Genomic DNA, 16,433 nt, shown 5'->3' with positions numbered 1-16,433 from the left:
CGCTTTCAATAATTTTAAAAGCACATCCAAACGAGCTCTATATAGGTCCGGAAATGATATCACATGTTTTTTTTTCTCATGCAAATATATGTGTATTTCTAGTCTTTGAATCGAAAATAAAACCAAAAAAATGCCAAAAATAAACAAGATTGCAAATGAAGAAAGAAAAAATGTGCAAAAGTTATTTCTCTTCAAATTAGTGTACTTAATAAGATAATCAAGATATGTGTCACATTTTAATTCCGTAAGTATATGTTTCAATATTAGCAATATTACCTCCCTTCCAACTTTTTTGACGCCTTATATTAATTTTTAATATAAGATTTTGTGGTGCAACTGCAACCAATATGAAAACATAAATGCTTATATATTCAAATTTATGCATGCTTATCAATAGATTTTATATGCGATGTGGTAATTCTTAGAGAGAGAGAGCTCGTGGACTTATTAGCATATATTTGCAGTTATGGGAAAAAGATGTGTACGTAATATATATTGAAAGTTCCCTTCAACTTGTATGAAAAAACTGCTGAAATGTTTTGTGCTTACGTTCGTCCATCTTCTTCTCATGATGCTCAAGCTGCATGCATGTGTGAAAAAATATATATCTACGTACGTAAATGTATAGAAAATTTACAATTAAACTGAATATAAGCTTTCTGCTCGAGTTTGGATTTGGATTTCATGCGTAATGATAATATAATATATTAAATTTGTAAATTATAAGGTGTGAGTTGTTGCAGGGCACGACATCGATGCAGTTGGATATCTCAATTCTTATGGACAAAATAAAAGCTTGCTTAAATGCATTTCAACAAATTTGCCGTCCATAAAGTTGTTGTGGTTGTTGTGTTTGTATACGCTTTTTGGAGAGATTTTGTAGTGTGCCGAGTACACGTTTCGGTACATTAAGTGTAATGATACAATTGATTGTTGATTGGAATTTTTTTTTTAAAGTTTTCAATTAATTGTATTATTACATTTAGTGTACCGTATCGTATTCCTGACACCCCAAAAATTTCTCTGCTTTTTGAATTAAATGATGAATATAATTTAGTTTCGTTTGTGTCGATTGGATAAGATGCAATCATGCAAGAGGCTGTTCTACAATTTATATATGTCCCCATTTAATAGCTTAGGTGCAAGAAAGAAACATCTACCATCTTCATCTTTCATACCCATATATGATATATTTGACATTGTTTGATGAGTAACGGCATAAGTATAGGAGTAGGTAAATTATACATTTTTTGTTGAATAATGTAATTCTACAATTAAAAACGTGACATGATATATTACTACTTATAGATGAATGGTTTCAAAATTAATAATAGCGAGGCATTTTATGATAAAATTTAAAATTTGTTAGGTTTTGCATTTGGTTAAGTTGAGATAGTGTTGGTGTGATTACTTTTGGAAATGAGATTATATCGATTTGATTAGTTGTGGACATCTGACTCAACTATGAGGTCTTGACATAGTATCAGAGAGTATTCCCATGACCTCAACCATTCTGATTGTGAACAAGACCTTGACCTTGACGACAAATCTTCTGCAAAAAAAGTTACCTATATGAAATTGGTTACACGTGTGACCCATTAAAGACATGGTTCGACGTGAGGGAGAATGTTGCAAAAAATGCAATCCTACATCAAAAACTTGACAAAACATATTACTATTTTGAATATGGTAAATTACTACTATGCATGCGATTAAGTTGGAACAATATCAGCGTGATCAGTTGCAGGCCACTGACCCAAATATGAGATCTTGACCTACTTTAAAGTTGATAGGTATATTGATCCTCACATTCTTCTTATAATCAAAATCTCGTTGGATTGCAGAGGGCGCTATGCACCACAGTGCTAGTTCGATCCCACCGATCTCCCTCCTTTCTAATAACTAACAATTTAACCTAATAAACTTATAGTTTGTCAAAAAAACCAAAAAAAGTATAAGTGATTGGATCCTAAAGTTATAACACCTAAGTGCGAACAGTACAACTTTACCTCCTTAGTTTACATAGTCAAAACCAAAATTTATTTAAACCATCCAAGTGAAAAGATCATCAAATAGCTGAAATTTTTGGGATCCAATGGTTAATCGACTTTGAAATACATATGTTGCTCTTTTGGGGTATAACCTTTTGTTCTTAGCATCAGCTATATCAAAGTAATATGAAAGAAGAAAAAAACACTTGTATTAATGGTATTGTAACAAAAAGGGAATGCCCAAATGAATGCCCAAGTTTTATTTGAACCTATGTAACCTCTTTTTACATCCAATTTACTTTTTTCACCCATATTACTTTTAATTAAACTACCAATATCTTTTTAAACCCAAATTAACTACCTAAACTATCCTCACAAACTTAATTCAATTTATTAATTTTTCTCTACACCCATTTAGAAAATACAAATCCTAAATTTGCAAACAAAAGTTCATTTCAAGTTAGGACTACGAAAAAATTGACAAATTCATAATCTACGCAATATAATTGTCCTTGCAATTATTTTATAATAGGGTTACCAATCAATAATATTTCTTTTTTTGTTTCACTAAACTAAATTGTGAAACTATAGAAACCATGCACTGAGTTTTTTTTTGGAGAGAGCTCATCAAAGTTGAAATCAAACCACCTACTGAAGCATGGCCCTTTTCTCCATGGTTTAAAATCTCTCTCATTCTCTAGCTCTCTCTCTCTCTCTCTCTCTCTCTCTCTCTCTCTCTCTCTCTCTCATTCGTTTATTATCAGTCAATTATACACTAGTACAAAAAAGACTTTGCGCGACGTAGGACCTTCGTCGCGGCTCTCTCTCTCTCTCTCTCTCTCTCTCTCTCTCTCTCTCTCTCTCTCTCTCCCATTCGTTTATTATCAGTCAATCACTAGTACAAAAAAGACTTTGCGCGACGTAGGACCTTCGTCGCGCAAAGTAAAAAATACGTCGCCCAAAAATTAGCGAAACAAACCTTCGTCGCGCAAGAACCGTCGCGCGAAGGCAGTGAAGGAAGGGTTTGCGCGACGTAGGGAGGTCCTGCGTCGCGCAAAGTTTTTTTTTTTTTTTTTGTGTCATTTATATTTTTTTATTTAATTTTTAATAAATATTATAATTAAATTATTGAATATTATAATTAAATGCTAAACAATAATTAATAAACCAAGAAAAAGTAATTAATTACAGAATATATGAAAATGTACGTTTGTCCGAACAAAAAAAATAAAAAACTACAAGTCTTCTAAGTTTAATACATCATGCTACTCGGTATCGTCTGGGCGAAATGGCTGGGAAGTCGAAGGTGGAGCAACATTAGGTGCTGGCATCGTCGGGATTTGGAGGCCGGACATCCCTAAGGCCTGAAGAATCATATTCATCCTCTCGCCCTGGGCCGCAACCTGACCTCTTAGGGTTGTCACTTCCTCCTTCAAGGAATTGACCTCTCCTGTGGACAATCTGGAAGAAGAGGCACCCGTTTCACGAACCCTCGCCTTCCCCGTACACCGAACAACCTTACCATGACGACGACCGAACTTCTGATCCAGGACCTCAGTCACGATCTGAACATCTGCATCCTTGGGTACAATGATGTCCTCAATCGGGGTCTCCGAGGGAAGCTGCGATGTTGCTTCTTGGAGAATAACAGTGCTCTTTTCCACCATATCACCCTGTAATAATAAAGAAAAAACATATAATGTTTAATAACAAAATATAAATAATATTTGAACGATTCATAAAAATAAGAAAAATAACAATTACATATACTTACATAAAGCTGGTCACTGTTCTCATTGTTGGGATGAACGTAAACCTGCTTGAACAGGTCAATCTGTGGGAACTTAGAACCCTCCTAAAGAAAAAAAAAACATTAAGAAAAATTTATTAATCAATAATAAAAAATAAATTGTATAAAATTTCAAAATTAATATACTTTTACCTCACGTCATGCCTCAACCCTATACGAAAAGGGCTTCGAACCAGAATGGTGGAGAAGTGTCTTTGAGTCCCGAGCTTTCTTGCCAGCAGCAGATTTCTTCTGTTAAACATACAATATATATGTTAGTGCGACTATTTGAAAGAAATTATTAAAAAAAGCTTAAATAAAATAACAAAAACAATAAATTATTATTAAAGTATTATGTACATACCAAAAATTTTGGATCCGTAAAATGTGTGCAGAGCCACTCCCAATCCTCTCGCCGTTCCTTATACTCGAGTGGGCAACCCTGTAGGCGAGCAATCTCCGGAGATTACCATAGCTGATAATGCTTGTGAAGAGCGTCTTCCAATCTTTGTACCGGCTTGCTAAGGTCTCCTCTAAGTAGGCACTGACCTCAGGGGATATGTCCTCCATTTCAAAAACAACCTACAAATATGAAAAACAAAATGACAAACAAAATGATCATGTATCAGAATAATTGACAACTAGTTTATAAGATATTGATAAAGTTTGTCGGTTTACAATAATAACTAGAATCTTAATTTGTTAGGAAGCAAACATAATGTTTATATTCTGAAAGATCTCAAGAGTGGGGTTCTGATCTCCCATGCGAGCCTCTTTCCACCGGTACAGAGACCAAAGGTGGAAATTCAACATTTTATAGAAAGGTTGTAACTGCACTGACTGTAACTCAAGATCAACTATTCCAGTAGCATGTTAAATGATTTGTTAGGATGTAAGCCAACTACTATTATATATACTTTACCTAAAAAGAAAAAAAAAGTCATGCATGTACAATTTAATGCAATTCCATAAAGGTAACCTATTGCATACAAGCATTTCATATCCCACTTTAACAGTCAGTTAATCACATTGGCTTCCAAATAACTGTTACTAAGGACATGCTCTACATTTTCTTTCCCCCCCCTACATTTTCTTAGCAACCAAACAGAAATTGAGAGAAAGATCTTGACTTAACTAATCAAGATGATGGCCCTGCACTAGTTTAAGCAGAGAAAGATGTTGACTTTGCTAAAAATTAATATACTAACCTCCAAATTGTCTCGCACCAGGGTCCTTGTCTCCTCGGGAATTTTTGCCCAACTCTCCCACCGCATAGGACAAAAATTCCTAATAATAAAACCACAGCAATTAACGACGCTGTTATGCTGCTGTGAGGTAACCGCTCCACGATGTCGCTCATCATACGCAATCTTGATCAAGGAGGCAGACATACGTACAAGCTGTAGCTCCTTCAACATTCGATTGGGCCCCCTGGTGTTTTTTTTAGCTGCCCAAAAAAACTTAAATGGTAAAAACCCTAAGCTTAAATTTGTACAGAAAATTCGGCAAAACCTCCCCTAATCATAAAAGTACCTTAAAACAGTAATTCACAACCCGCAACACATTTTCACAATCATAAAAGTAATAGTTTTGAAATGAAAAGAAAATGCAACGTAGTGAGAATTAGAAAAAAAACTACCTGGTTGGGAGGCCCCATCCTCGACTCTGGAGGACGAGGAAGTGTGATCAGAAGGCTCCGGCTCGCGGCGGCGCCGGTGAGGCCGCCGTGCACTGAGGGGCTCAACTGACACTGATGACGTTGATGATACGGGCACCTGGGACGTCGTAGGAGTAGCCTCCGTAAGGGGTGTAGGCTCCCCAATCAATGGAGCACTCACGCCTGGAGCACTAAATGCTGATAATGCAGGAGCTGCATTGGACACACTCCGACGACGAGTGATCAACTGCGACATCTATACACTTTATGAACCATAAAAATATAACATTAGAAACTAACCCTTTCTTGCATTTGAAACTAATAAAATAGCAACCAAAGTAATATAAGTAATTAGAGCAATAATATCAATACAAGAATATTTAAACTAATCCTTTCTTGCATCTGAACAAACCTTAAAAGAGAATCACTATAGAAGGATCAAATTAGTTAAACCGTGGCAGTATGTGTATTTTGTGAGCAAAAATGATAGATTTTTTCACTGATTTGTTCCACCTCATGAAAGGTTTAGAATAAACTTTACATGGGATATGTGGGTTATTCTAATTAGAACACGAGTAGGGCATCCAATCTTCTCGAAATTGATAAAAAAGAGCAAAACATTCAACATCTATATATAACTATAACATAAAAGTTATTCTAATGAGAACACGAGCAGGGCAGCCAATCTTCTCGAAACTGAATGTTTTGAGAAGCAAAAGTTTGCTACTAATTGAGATAATTAGATACCTTCTTCAGTTGTTGAGTTGGTGCTCCCACACCAGATAGCCTCTCTAATCCTTGGAGGTGCAAAGGTCGGCCCTTGAAGAAACGAGGAGTTATGTCCAAGAGGAACTCCAAGAAGAGATGTGGATGCCACAGCTCCTCCTAAAGCACGCACAAGCTCTCCCTGCACAAAACCAAATAAAACCCAATTCACTAAAACCAATTCTAAAGTCCAAGAATGTACCTACACAATCCCATAAACTAAAAAAACCCAATTCCTTTTTATTACTAAATGCATACGAAAAGGTACTTAAAGGTCACCACCCATGCAAATGCAATGAAAGAAGAGATGCATGGAGGAGATAAATTCAGAATAGAGAAAAAACAACTTATGAGCAAGTGTATGTACTAAACAAGAAAGCAAAAAAAGATGCATAATCCTTCAGTAAATAATGGAGGTTCAAAGAACAAAATAGAATACCTCAGTTCAAATAAATAAACTTTAACAGCTTAATACCAATACAATACAGAAACAGCACTCTAAAGCAAAAATTGGCAAAAGTTGGGTTGTTGAAAACAATAACAAGAGTTAGGATTACCTTTTCAGATTGAATACATATGAGTGAGATGCTTCAAGCCAAGACAGAGACAACATCACATTACCAGCGAACCGAAAGCCAATAGATTAGGAGATTGCTGCAATCTGGAAACACAAGAATGAATTAAAACTACTATTTTGCACCTTTTACCACCTCTAACCTTCCATCCATTAAATCATGTTTTAAGAAATGTAGACGGGTATTTAAATTTTAGCGACCTTTCAGGATTTAGGACAAACAATTGTATAGTCTTCTTTAAGCAAAGTAGGCAAAAATTAGGGTCATTGAAAACGGAATAGGAAAAAAAAAAGGAAAAAGTTACTCCTAGCTTGCCAAAGAAAGTTAGGATCAAGACCAACCAAAAGCCAGGCGTCCATATGATATGATCCTGCAAAGCCAAAAAAAGGTCAGTAATTGAGAACACCGGGAAAACTATTCTGGTAGAAGGACGCTGCAACAAATTGGAAGATTTAGGATCCAAGAATGACATGGAAGAGGCATAATGAACCAACTGCTCCACTTTGAATACTAAAATTCAATAGTTAGGCAAGAACATAATAGTGCCTGCAATAATAAGACTAACAAAAACTAAACAAACTTCGGATACAAAATTTTGAATCCTTTATGCAAAATTTTGAGTGCAGAACAATACGATAGCTACCCTTTCAGCAAAGAAAGCAGATTCGCTTCTATAATCCAACTCTTCTAACTAAACCACCTTTTCATCTAATCTCAGTGATTCTATTTTGAGAAACAAGTAACATTATTGCATTCAGAAGTCCAAAACTTTGCTACTAAAAATGACATAACTGAACACCACAATCGATCATTTTTATCATTTCAACCACCACCACCAACAACAACAACAAAGCCTTTTCCCACTAAGTGGGGTCGGCTATATGAATCCTAGAACGCCATTGCGCTCATTTGTGTCATGTCCTCCGTTAGATCCAAGTACTCAAGTCTTTTCTTAGGGTCTCTTCCAAAGTTTTCCTAGGTCTTCCTCTACTCCTTCGGCCCCGAACCTCTGTCCCGTAGTCACATTTTCGAACCGGAGCGTCAGTAGGCCTTCTTTGCACATGTCCAAACCACCGGAACCGATTTTCTCTCATATTTCCTTCAATTTTGGCTACTCCTACTTTACCTCGGATATCCTAATTCCCAATCTTATCCTTTCTCGTGTGCCCATACATCCCACGAAGCATCCTCATCTCTGCTACACCCATTTTGTGTACGTTGATGCTTCACCGCCCAACATTCTGTGCCATACAACATCGCTGGCCTTATTGCCGTCCTATAAAATTTTCCCTTGAGCTTCAGTGGCCTACGACGGTCACACAACACGCCGGATGCACTCTTACACTTCATCCATCCAGCTTGTATTCTATGGTTGAGATCTCCATCTAATTCTCCGTTCTCTTGCAAGATAGATCCTAGGTAGCGAAAACGGTCACTTTTTGTGATCTTCGCTAGATTGCTCCGGTCATTAGTGTGGATAAGTATATAAATGGATAGAGATAGGAAATCAAACACAAGATGTACGTGGTTCACCCAGATTGGCTACGTCCACGGAATAAAGGAGTTCTCATTAATTGTGAAGGGTTTACACAAGTACATAGGTTCAAGCTCTCCTTTAGTGAGTACAAGTGAATGATTTAGTACAAATGACATTAGGAGATATTGTGGGAGAATGATCTCGTAGCCACGAAACTTCTAAGTACCGGAGTGTGGTATCGTCTTGACTTGCCTTATCTGTCTCATAGGTAGATGTGGCATCTTCTCTGGAAGTACTCTTCCTCCATCCAGGGGTGGTATCTGTAACTGGTGGAGATGCACAAGGTAATGTATCAATTTCACTTGAAGCTTACTTGTAGTTTCATGCTTGGTCAAGCGAGATACAAACCATGTAGTAGGAGTCCCCCAAGTCGCCGAGCTGGGGGATCTGCTGAAAGAGGTGACAGACAAGGTAAGCAATCAGAGCTCCGGCTGATTGTTCACAGTCTCCCTATCTTGCAGGCAGCATGAAGGATAAAGAGAAGAAAAATGAGGAGAGATGATATGGGATACTTTTGCTTTTGAAGAAGTAACTTTCCACAGGCTTATTCTTGAACTGGGCTGGAGGGTTTTCTTTCCTCCAGAGTATAAGGCCGACTGAAGAATTTGAGGGTCAAAACAAGTCCATCAAATCTAGAGTACGTTCGACCCTGCTGATATGTGATACTTTTGCTTTTGATAGAGTAGTGGATGTATCGGCACGTGTGCTGTTACGCTTGTCTCCACATACTTCCTTGTATCCTTCTCACTTGCCCTATCTGTTCCTCAGGCAGATGCGGTATCTTTCCTGGAAGCATAAGATGTTGAAGATGAGTACTCGAGAGCAATGCCAGGTAAGTAATCAGGTAAGGGGTTCCAGGCAGTCAGTTCCTGGCTGGAAGCTTGATTCCAAGTGCTGACTGATTGCTCTCTTTCTCCTTGTCTTGCAGGTAAGAACAAGGCCAAAGGAAAAGACAGGGAAAAAGCATGATATGGGATACTCTTGCTTTTAACCCTGATGATATGAGATATTCTTGCTCTAGTATAGCTTGTTTACAGAGGTATTATCGGGGGGAAAGAAAGCTGAATATTTCGAAAGGCTTTGTTGGGAGTGCCCTCTCAGATAAGAGAAAGGGTTGAGCATTTTTGCAGGTCTGCCTGTCCGTTAGGGATGGAAGTCGACATATATAGGAGTCTCCAACATCAAGTAATAATGCTATTCCTTTACCCTGCTTGGTTATAGCACGGTAGTGGGGGCTGCCAGCTTCACATGTTTTAACTCTGTCAGAGCACTTTGAAAAAGTGGTTTGTGGTATCTGGAAAGCTGATGTTGCGTGTGAATATTACAGACCTGTCGGGGGTCTGGCTCTCGAGATTCGGAGAACGATGCCTCTTCGATTTTTGAGAAAGCAATCCTGCTGGGGGTCTGGCTCTCGAGATTCGGAGAGCGGTGTCTCTTCGATTTTTGAGAAAGTAATCATGTTGGGAGTCTGGCTTTCGAGATTCGGAGGGCCGTGCCTCTTCGATTTTGGAGCAAGCAATCTTGTTGGGAGTGTTTTCTCGAATGTGAGTAAAGGTTGGGCATGTTTGCTAGTCTACCTTGCCACGAAGCACAGAGGTTGACACACAGGGACTTTCCAATTATCCAGCAGTGGTACTGTTCCTTTACCCTCTCTTCGATTTTGAGAAAGTAATCATGTTGAGAGTCTGGCTCTCGAGATTCGGAGGGCGGTGCCTCTTCGATTTTGGAGCAAGCAATCTTGTTGGGAGTGTTTTCTCGAATGTGAGTAAAGGTTGGGCATGTTTGCTAGTCTACCTTGCCACGAAGCACAAAGGTTGACACACATGGACTTTCCAATTATCCAGCAGTGGTACTGTTCCTTTACCCTCTCTTCGATTTTTGAGAAAGTAATCATGTTAGGAGTCTGGCTCTCAAGATTCGGAGGGCGGTGCCTCTTCGATTTTGGAGCAAGCAATCTTGTTAGGAGTGTTTTCTCGAATGTGAGTAAAGGTTGGGCATGTTTGCTAGTCTACCTTGCCACGAAGCACAGAGGTTGACACACCGGGACTTTCCAATTATCCAGCAGTGGTACTGTTCCTTTACCCTTGTGGGTAATAATATGGTAGCTAGACCTTCAAAATTTATGTGTCTAAACTTTGTTAGTGTTGTTTCTTTACAATTCTTTGGTACCCATGAGCTACTGTTGCGTGTGGGAAGTGGGTGATTGAACAGTACGATTCATGTGCTTTCTACTTCGCCAGAAATCTTCGACAGAATGCCCATAATTTCCGCAAAGCTGAGTGTGCGTGTGACAGGTGCTGACAAGGCTGGAAAAGTAGGTGCCTCTTCGATTTCTGAAATCGGCCCTCGTGGTCTCTGAGCAGCCCAGCTTTTGAGAAAGCAAGCCTCTTCGATTTCTGAGATCGGCCTTTGTGGTCTTTGAGCAGCCCAGCTTTTGAGAAAGCAAACACCTCTTCGATTTCTGAGATCGACCCTCGTGGTCTCTGAGCAGCCTTGCTTTTGAGAAAGCAAACGCCTCTTCGATTTCTGAGCAGGCGCCTCTTCGATTTCTGAAGCTTCGTCGAGTGCAGATTTTTATAGGGGCTGACATTAAGTTCCAAAGCACACTTGAATATCCACCAGTAGAAGCTCCATTCTTGCACTTCTAAGATCTTGATTTGTCCGACCTCTTCTCTCTTCAACACATTTGAAAATGTCTGGCCCCTCCGACCGTCGTTTTGACTTGAACCTTGTTGAAGAGGCAGCCCCGCCTTCTCCAGACAACATATGGCGCCCATCCTTCGTCTCCCCTACTGGTCCTCTTACCGTTGGGGATTCCGTGATGAAGAATGATATGACCGCTGCGGTAGTGGCCAGGAACCTTCTCACTCCCAAAGATAACAGACTACTTTCCAAACGGTCTGATGAGTTATCTGTTAAGGATTCTCTGGCTCTCAGTGTTCAGTGTGCAGGTTCTGTGTCTAATATGGCCCAACGCCTATTTGCTCAAACCCGCCAAATTGAATCATTGGCGGCTGAAGTGATGAGTCTCAAACAGGAGATTAGAGGGCTCAAGCATGAGAATAAACAGTTGCACCGGCTCGCACATGACTATGCTACAAACATGAAGAGGAAGCTTGACCAGATGAAGGAATCTGATGGTCAGGTTTTACTTGATCATCAGAGATTTGTGGGTTTGTTCCAAAGGCATTTATTGCCTTCGTCTTCTGGGGCTGTACCGCGTAATGAAGCTCCAAATGGTCAATCTCTGATGCCTCCTCCTTCTAGGGTTTTGTCCAGTACTGAGGCTCCGAATGATCCCCCTCCGGTGCCTTCTCTTTCTGGGGCTCTACCGACTGCTGAGACTTCTCCTAAGCAACCTTTGTGAAGGCTCCCTCTTGTTTGTTTATTTTGACTCAAGTATATGTACATATTTGTAACTTATCGGGGATATCAATAAATAAGCTTTCCTTCATTTCAACGTATTGTGTTAAATACACCAAAGCCTTCTTCGCTAAGTTCTTTGAATTTTCTTTTGTTGAAGCTTGTATGTTGAAGCTTTGTGAGTGAAGCATATAGGTTGAGGTAGTGTTCCCTTAATTTCCCGAGTGAGGAAAACTTCTCGGTTGGAGACTTGGAAAATCCAAGTCACTGAGTGGGATCGGCTATATGAATCTTAGAACGCCATTGTGTTCTGTCCTGTGTCATGTCCTCCGTTAGATCCAAGTACTCTAAGTCTTTTCTTAGGGTCTCTTCCAAAGTTTTCCTAGGTCTTCCTCTGCCCCTTCGGCCCTGAACCTCTGTCCCATAGTCGCATCTTCTAATCGGAGCGTCAGTAGGCCTTCTTTGCACATGTCCAAACCACCGTAACCGATTTTCTCTCATCTTTCCTTCAATTTCGGCTACTCCTACTTTACCCCGGATATCCTCATTCATAATCTTATCCTTTCTCGTGTGCCCACACATCCAACGAAGCATCCTCATCTCCGCTACACCCATTTTGTGTACGTGTTGATGCTTCACCGCCCAACATTCTGTGCCATACAGCATCACCGGCCTTATTGCCGTCCTATAAAATTTTCCCTTGAGCTTCAGTGGCATACGGCGGTCACACAACACGCCGGATGCACTCTTCCACTTCATCCATCCAGCTTGTATTCTATGGTTGAGATCTCCATCTAATTCTCCGTTCTTTTGCAAGATAGATCCTAGGTAACGAAAACGGTCGCTCTTTGGTATTTCTTGATCTCCGATCCTCACCCCTAACTCGTTTTGGCCTCCATTTGCACTGAACTTGCACTCCATATATTCTGTCTTTGATCGGCTTAGGCGAAGACCTTTAGATTCCAACACTTCTCTCCAAAGGTTAAGCTTTGCATTTACCCCTTCCTGAGTTTCATCTATCAACACTATATCGTCTGCAAAAAGCATACACCAAGGAATATCACCTTGAATATGTCCTGTTAACTCATCCATTACCAACGCAAAAAGGTAAGGACTTAAGGATGAGCCTTGATGTAATCCTACAGTTATAGGAAAACTTTCGGTTTGTTCTTCATGAGTTCTTACAGCAGTCTTTGCTCCTTCATACATATCCTGTATAGCTTGGATATATGCTACTCGTACTCATTTCTTCTCTAAAATCCTCCAAAGAATGTCTCTTGGGACCCTATCATACGCTTTTTCCAAATCTATAAAGACCATGTGTAAATCCTTTTTCCCATCTCTATATCTTTCCATCAATCTTCGTAAGAGATAGATTGCCTCCATGGTTGAGCGCCCTGGCATGAACCCGAATTGGTTGTCCGAAACCCGTGTCTCTTGCCTCAATCTATGCTCAATGACTCTCTCTCAGAGCTTCATTGTATGACTCATTAGCTTAATTCCCCTATAGTTCATGCAATTTTGTACATCGCCCTTATTCTTGTAGATAGGCACCAAAGTGCTCATTCGCCACTCATTCGGCATCTTCTTCGTTTTCAAAATCCTATTGAAAAGGTCAGTGAGCCATGTTATACCTGTCTCTCCCAAAACTTTCCACACTTCGATTGGTATATCGTCTGGGCCTACTGCTTTTCTATGCTTCATCTTCTTCAAAGCTACACCCACTTCTTCCTTGCGGATTCTACGATAAAAAGAGTAGTTTCTACACTCTTCTGAGTTACTCAACTCCCCTAAAGAAACACTCCTTTCATGTCCTTCATTGAAAAGATTATGAAAATAACCTTTCCATCTGTCTTTAACCGCGTTCTCTGTAGCAAGAACCTTTCCATCCTCATCCTTGATGCACCTCACTTGGTTTAGGTCATTTGTCTTCTTTTCCCTTGCTCTAGCTAGTTTATAGATATCCAACTCTCCTTCTTTGGTATCTAGTCGCTTATACATATCGTCATAAGCCGCTAACTTAGCTTCTCTCACAACTTTCTTCGCCTCTTGCTTCGCTTTTCTATACCTTTCACCATTTTCATCGGTCCTATCCTTGTATAAGGCTTTACAACATTCCTTCTTAGCCTTCACCTTTGCTTGTACCTCCTCATTCCACCACCAAGATTCCTTTTGGTGTGGGGCAAAGCCCTTGGACTCTCCTAATACCTCTTTTGCTACTTTTCGGATACAACTAGCCATGGAATCCCACATTTGGTTAGCTTCCTCCTCTCTATCCCACACACACTGGGTGATTACTTTCTCTTTGAAAATGGCTTGTTTTTCTTCTTTTAGATTCCACCATCTAGTCCTTGGGCACTTCCAAGTCTTGTTCTTTTTTCTCACTCTTTTGATATGTACATCCATCACCAACAAGCGATGTTGATTAGTCACGCTCTCTCCTGGTATAACTTTGCAATCCTTACAAGTTATACGATCCCCTTTCCTCATTTCAACCACCAAATATGTAAAATTTTCAACTACTTATACGTATGAATTAATATTCCTTTTTTCATCAAATCTCAGTGATTAATATCAAAATGAGGTCGGGGCTCCAACTATAACAGTATTCTGAAATCGAAGAGAGAGGATGAGAAATTTTTACCTCTGGGTGTGTCGACTTCAAGATCGGAGGTTTAGCCTTTGGATCCGCTCGTGTGCAGCCTGATTCTCGCGAGATTTTGGCTCACTTTTCTGAGACGGTGGTGCAGGCGACGGTGCAGAACAATACGATAGCTACCCTTTCAACAAAGAAAGCAGATTAGCTACCTTTTTAGCAAAGAAAGCAGATTTGAGGGAAATTATAGAGTGAGAAAAGGGGTCTGGGAAGGGGAGGAAGGCTACGGAAGAGAGAGACCGAGTGAGAGAGAGAGAGAGAAGGGGTATGGGAAGAGGAGGGCGTGGGAATATTTAGTCAAAAATTATCAAAACTGGCGCTTATTTTTAATACTTGCGCCAAAATTATCAAAACTTGCGCGACGAAGGTATACAATTCACGTCGCGCAAGGTATTTTTAATTTAAAAAAATAATTATAAAAATTACTGAAAATGTGGCTTTACTCATTTTAAATTTATTTATTTTTTACATAAAACTCACAATAATATATTTTTCTAATAAAAACCTGACTAATAAATTGGTAGCTACTTAATAAATATACATATCATTTAATTTCTTAAGTGTTGTACGTAAAAAAAAATTAAATTTAAATTTACTTAATAAATATATATACCATTTAACTTGATGCGATACACATTGTACGAAACTAATTTCAACGATCCAACCGTCAAACTTGTTTGTATATGCTTCGAGATAATATATACAAAAAATCGAAAAAAAAAAGGGTTCAGAGATCAAGTAATGGGACAAAACTTTTCGACGGTTATAAACGAAAAATCACGATTTAACGGTAGTTTAAACTCCGATTTTGATGATTTTTTACAGTTACACCCCTTGATCCTACATGAATACAACGAATTGATTCGATCGTCAATTTAAAATATTTCACACAAGTGGATATCACAAAATCTTATGTTATACTTGATGAAAGTATAAATAAAATCGAAGTGTTAGGGAATCGAACGTTTTATTGAGATACGCATTGTACGAAACTAGTATCAACGATCCAACCGTCAAACTTGTTTGTATATGCATCGAGATCGCATACGCAAAAAATCGCAAAAAACAAACCTTTAGAGATCATGTAACGGGACAAAACTTTTCGACGGTTATAAACGAAAAAATCACAATTTAACGGTTATTTTAACTCCGATTTTGATGATTTTTTACAGCTACACTCCTGGGTCCTATATGAATACAAGGAACTAATTCGATTGTCAATTTAAAATATTTACACAAGTGGATACCACAAAATCTTATGTTATACTTGATGAAAGTATAAATAAAATCGAAGTGTTAGGGAATCTAACGTTTTATTGAGATACACATTGTACGAAACTAGTTTCAACGATCCAACCGTCAAACTTGTTTGTATATGCATCGAGATCGCATACGCAAAAAATCGCAAAAAACAAACCTTCAGAGATCATGTAACGGGACAAAACATTTCGACGGTTATAAACGAAAAAATCACAATTTAACGGTTATTTTAACTCCGATTTTGATGATTTTTTACAGCTACACTCCTGGATCCTATATGAATACAAGGAACTAATTCGATTGTCAATTTAAAATATTTACACAAGTGGATACCACAAAATCTTATGTTATACTTGATGAAAGTATAAATAAAATCGAAGTGTTAGGGAATCTAACGTTTTATTGAGATACGCATTGTACGAAACTAGTTTCACCGATCCAACCGTCAAACTTGTTTGTATATGCATCGAGATCGCATACGAAAAAAATCGCAAAAAATAAACCTTCAGAGATCATGTAACAGGACAAAACTTTTCGACGGTTATAAACGAAAAAATCACAATTTAACGGTTATTTTAACTCCGATTTTGATGATTTTTTACAGCTACACTCCTGGATCCTATATGAATACAAGGAACTAATTCGATTGTCAATTTAAAATATTTACACAAGTGGATACCACAAAATCTTATGTTATACTTGATGAAAGTATAAATAAAATCGAAGTGTTATGGAATCTAATGTTTTATTGAGATACGCATTGTACAAAACTAGTTTCAACGATCCAACCGTCAAACTTGTTTGTATATGCATCGAGATCGCATACGAAAAAAATCGCAA

At 38.7% G+C, this 16,433-nt stretch overlaps 1 protein-coding gene across 1 annotated transcript; it reads right to left on the bottom strand.

Annotated features, from left to right (window-relative positions):
• Positions 1-3,154: 3,154 nt before the first annotated feature.
• Positions 3,155-14,632, bottom strand: LOC114821708 (uncharacterized). The gene is made up of 10 exons (XM_070809728.1): positions 14,322-14,632; positions 7,119-7,147; positions 6,760-6,863; positions 6,185-6,344; positions 5,420-5,700; positions 4,989-5,227; positions 4,145-4,362; positions 3,934-4,032; positions 3,766-3,846; positions 3,155-3,664 (listed from the first exon to the last, which is right to left on the bottom strand). Coding segments are annotated over exons 5-8 (732 nt in total). The 5' UTR covers positions 5,694-5,700; positions 6,185-6,344; positions 6,760-6,863; positions 7,119-7,147; positions 14,322-14,632; the 3' UTR covers positions 3,155-3,664; positions 3,766-3,846; positions 3,934-4,031.
• Positions 14,633-16,433: the final 1,801 nt, after the last annotated feature.

The sequence above is a fragment of the Malus domestica genome, chromosome 12 (assembly GCF_042453785.1).
Source record: "Malus domestica chromosome 12, GDT2T_hap1".
Lineage (NCBI taxonomy): Eukaryota > Viridiplantae > Streptophyta > Magnoliopsida > Rosales > Rosaceae > Malus > Malus domestica.
Note: the sequence above shows the minus strand (reverse complement) of the source record. Positions and strands in the feature narration are given on the sequence as shown.

Excerpts from the sequence above, each read along its gene's own strand:
- LOC114821708 (XM_070809728.1), bottom strand. The coding sequence starts at position 5,693 with ATGTCGCAGTTGATCACTCGTCGTCGGAGTGTGTCCAATGCAGCTCCT. Across the intron at positions 5,228-5,419 it reads GGATGGGGCCTCCCAACCAG|CTAAAAAAAACACCAGGGGG; the intron begins GTAGTTTTTTTT and ends TTTTTTGGGCAG. Across the intron at positions 4,363-4,988 it reads TGGTGCGAGACAATTTGGAG|GTTGTTTTTGAAATGGAGGA; the intron begins GTTAGTATATTA and ends TCATATTTGTAG.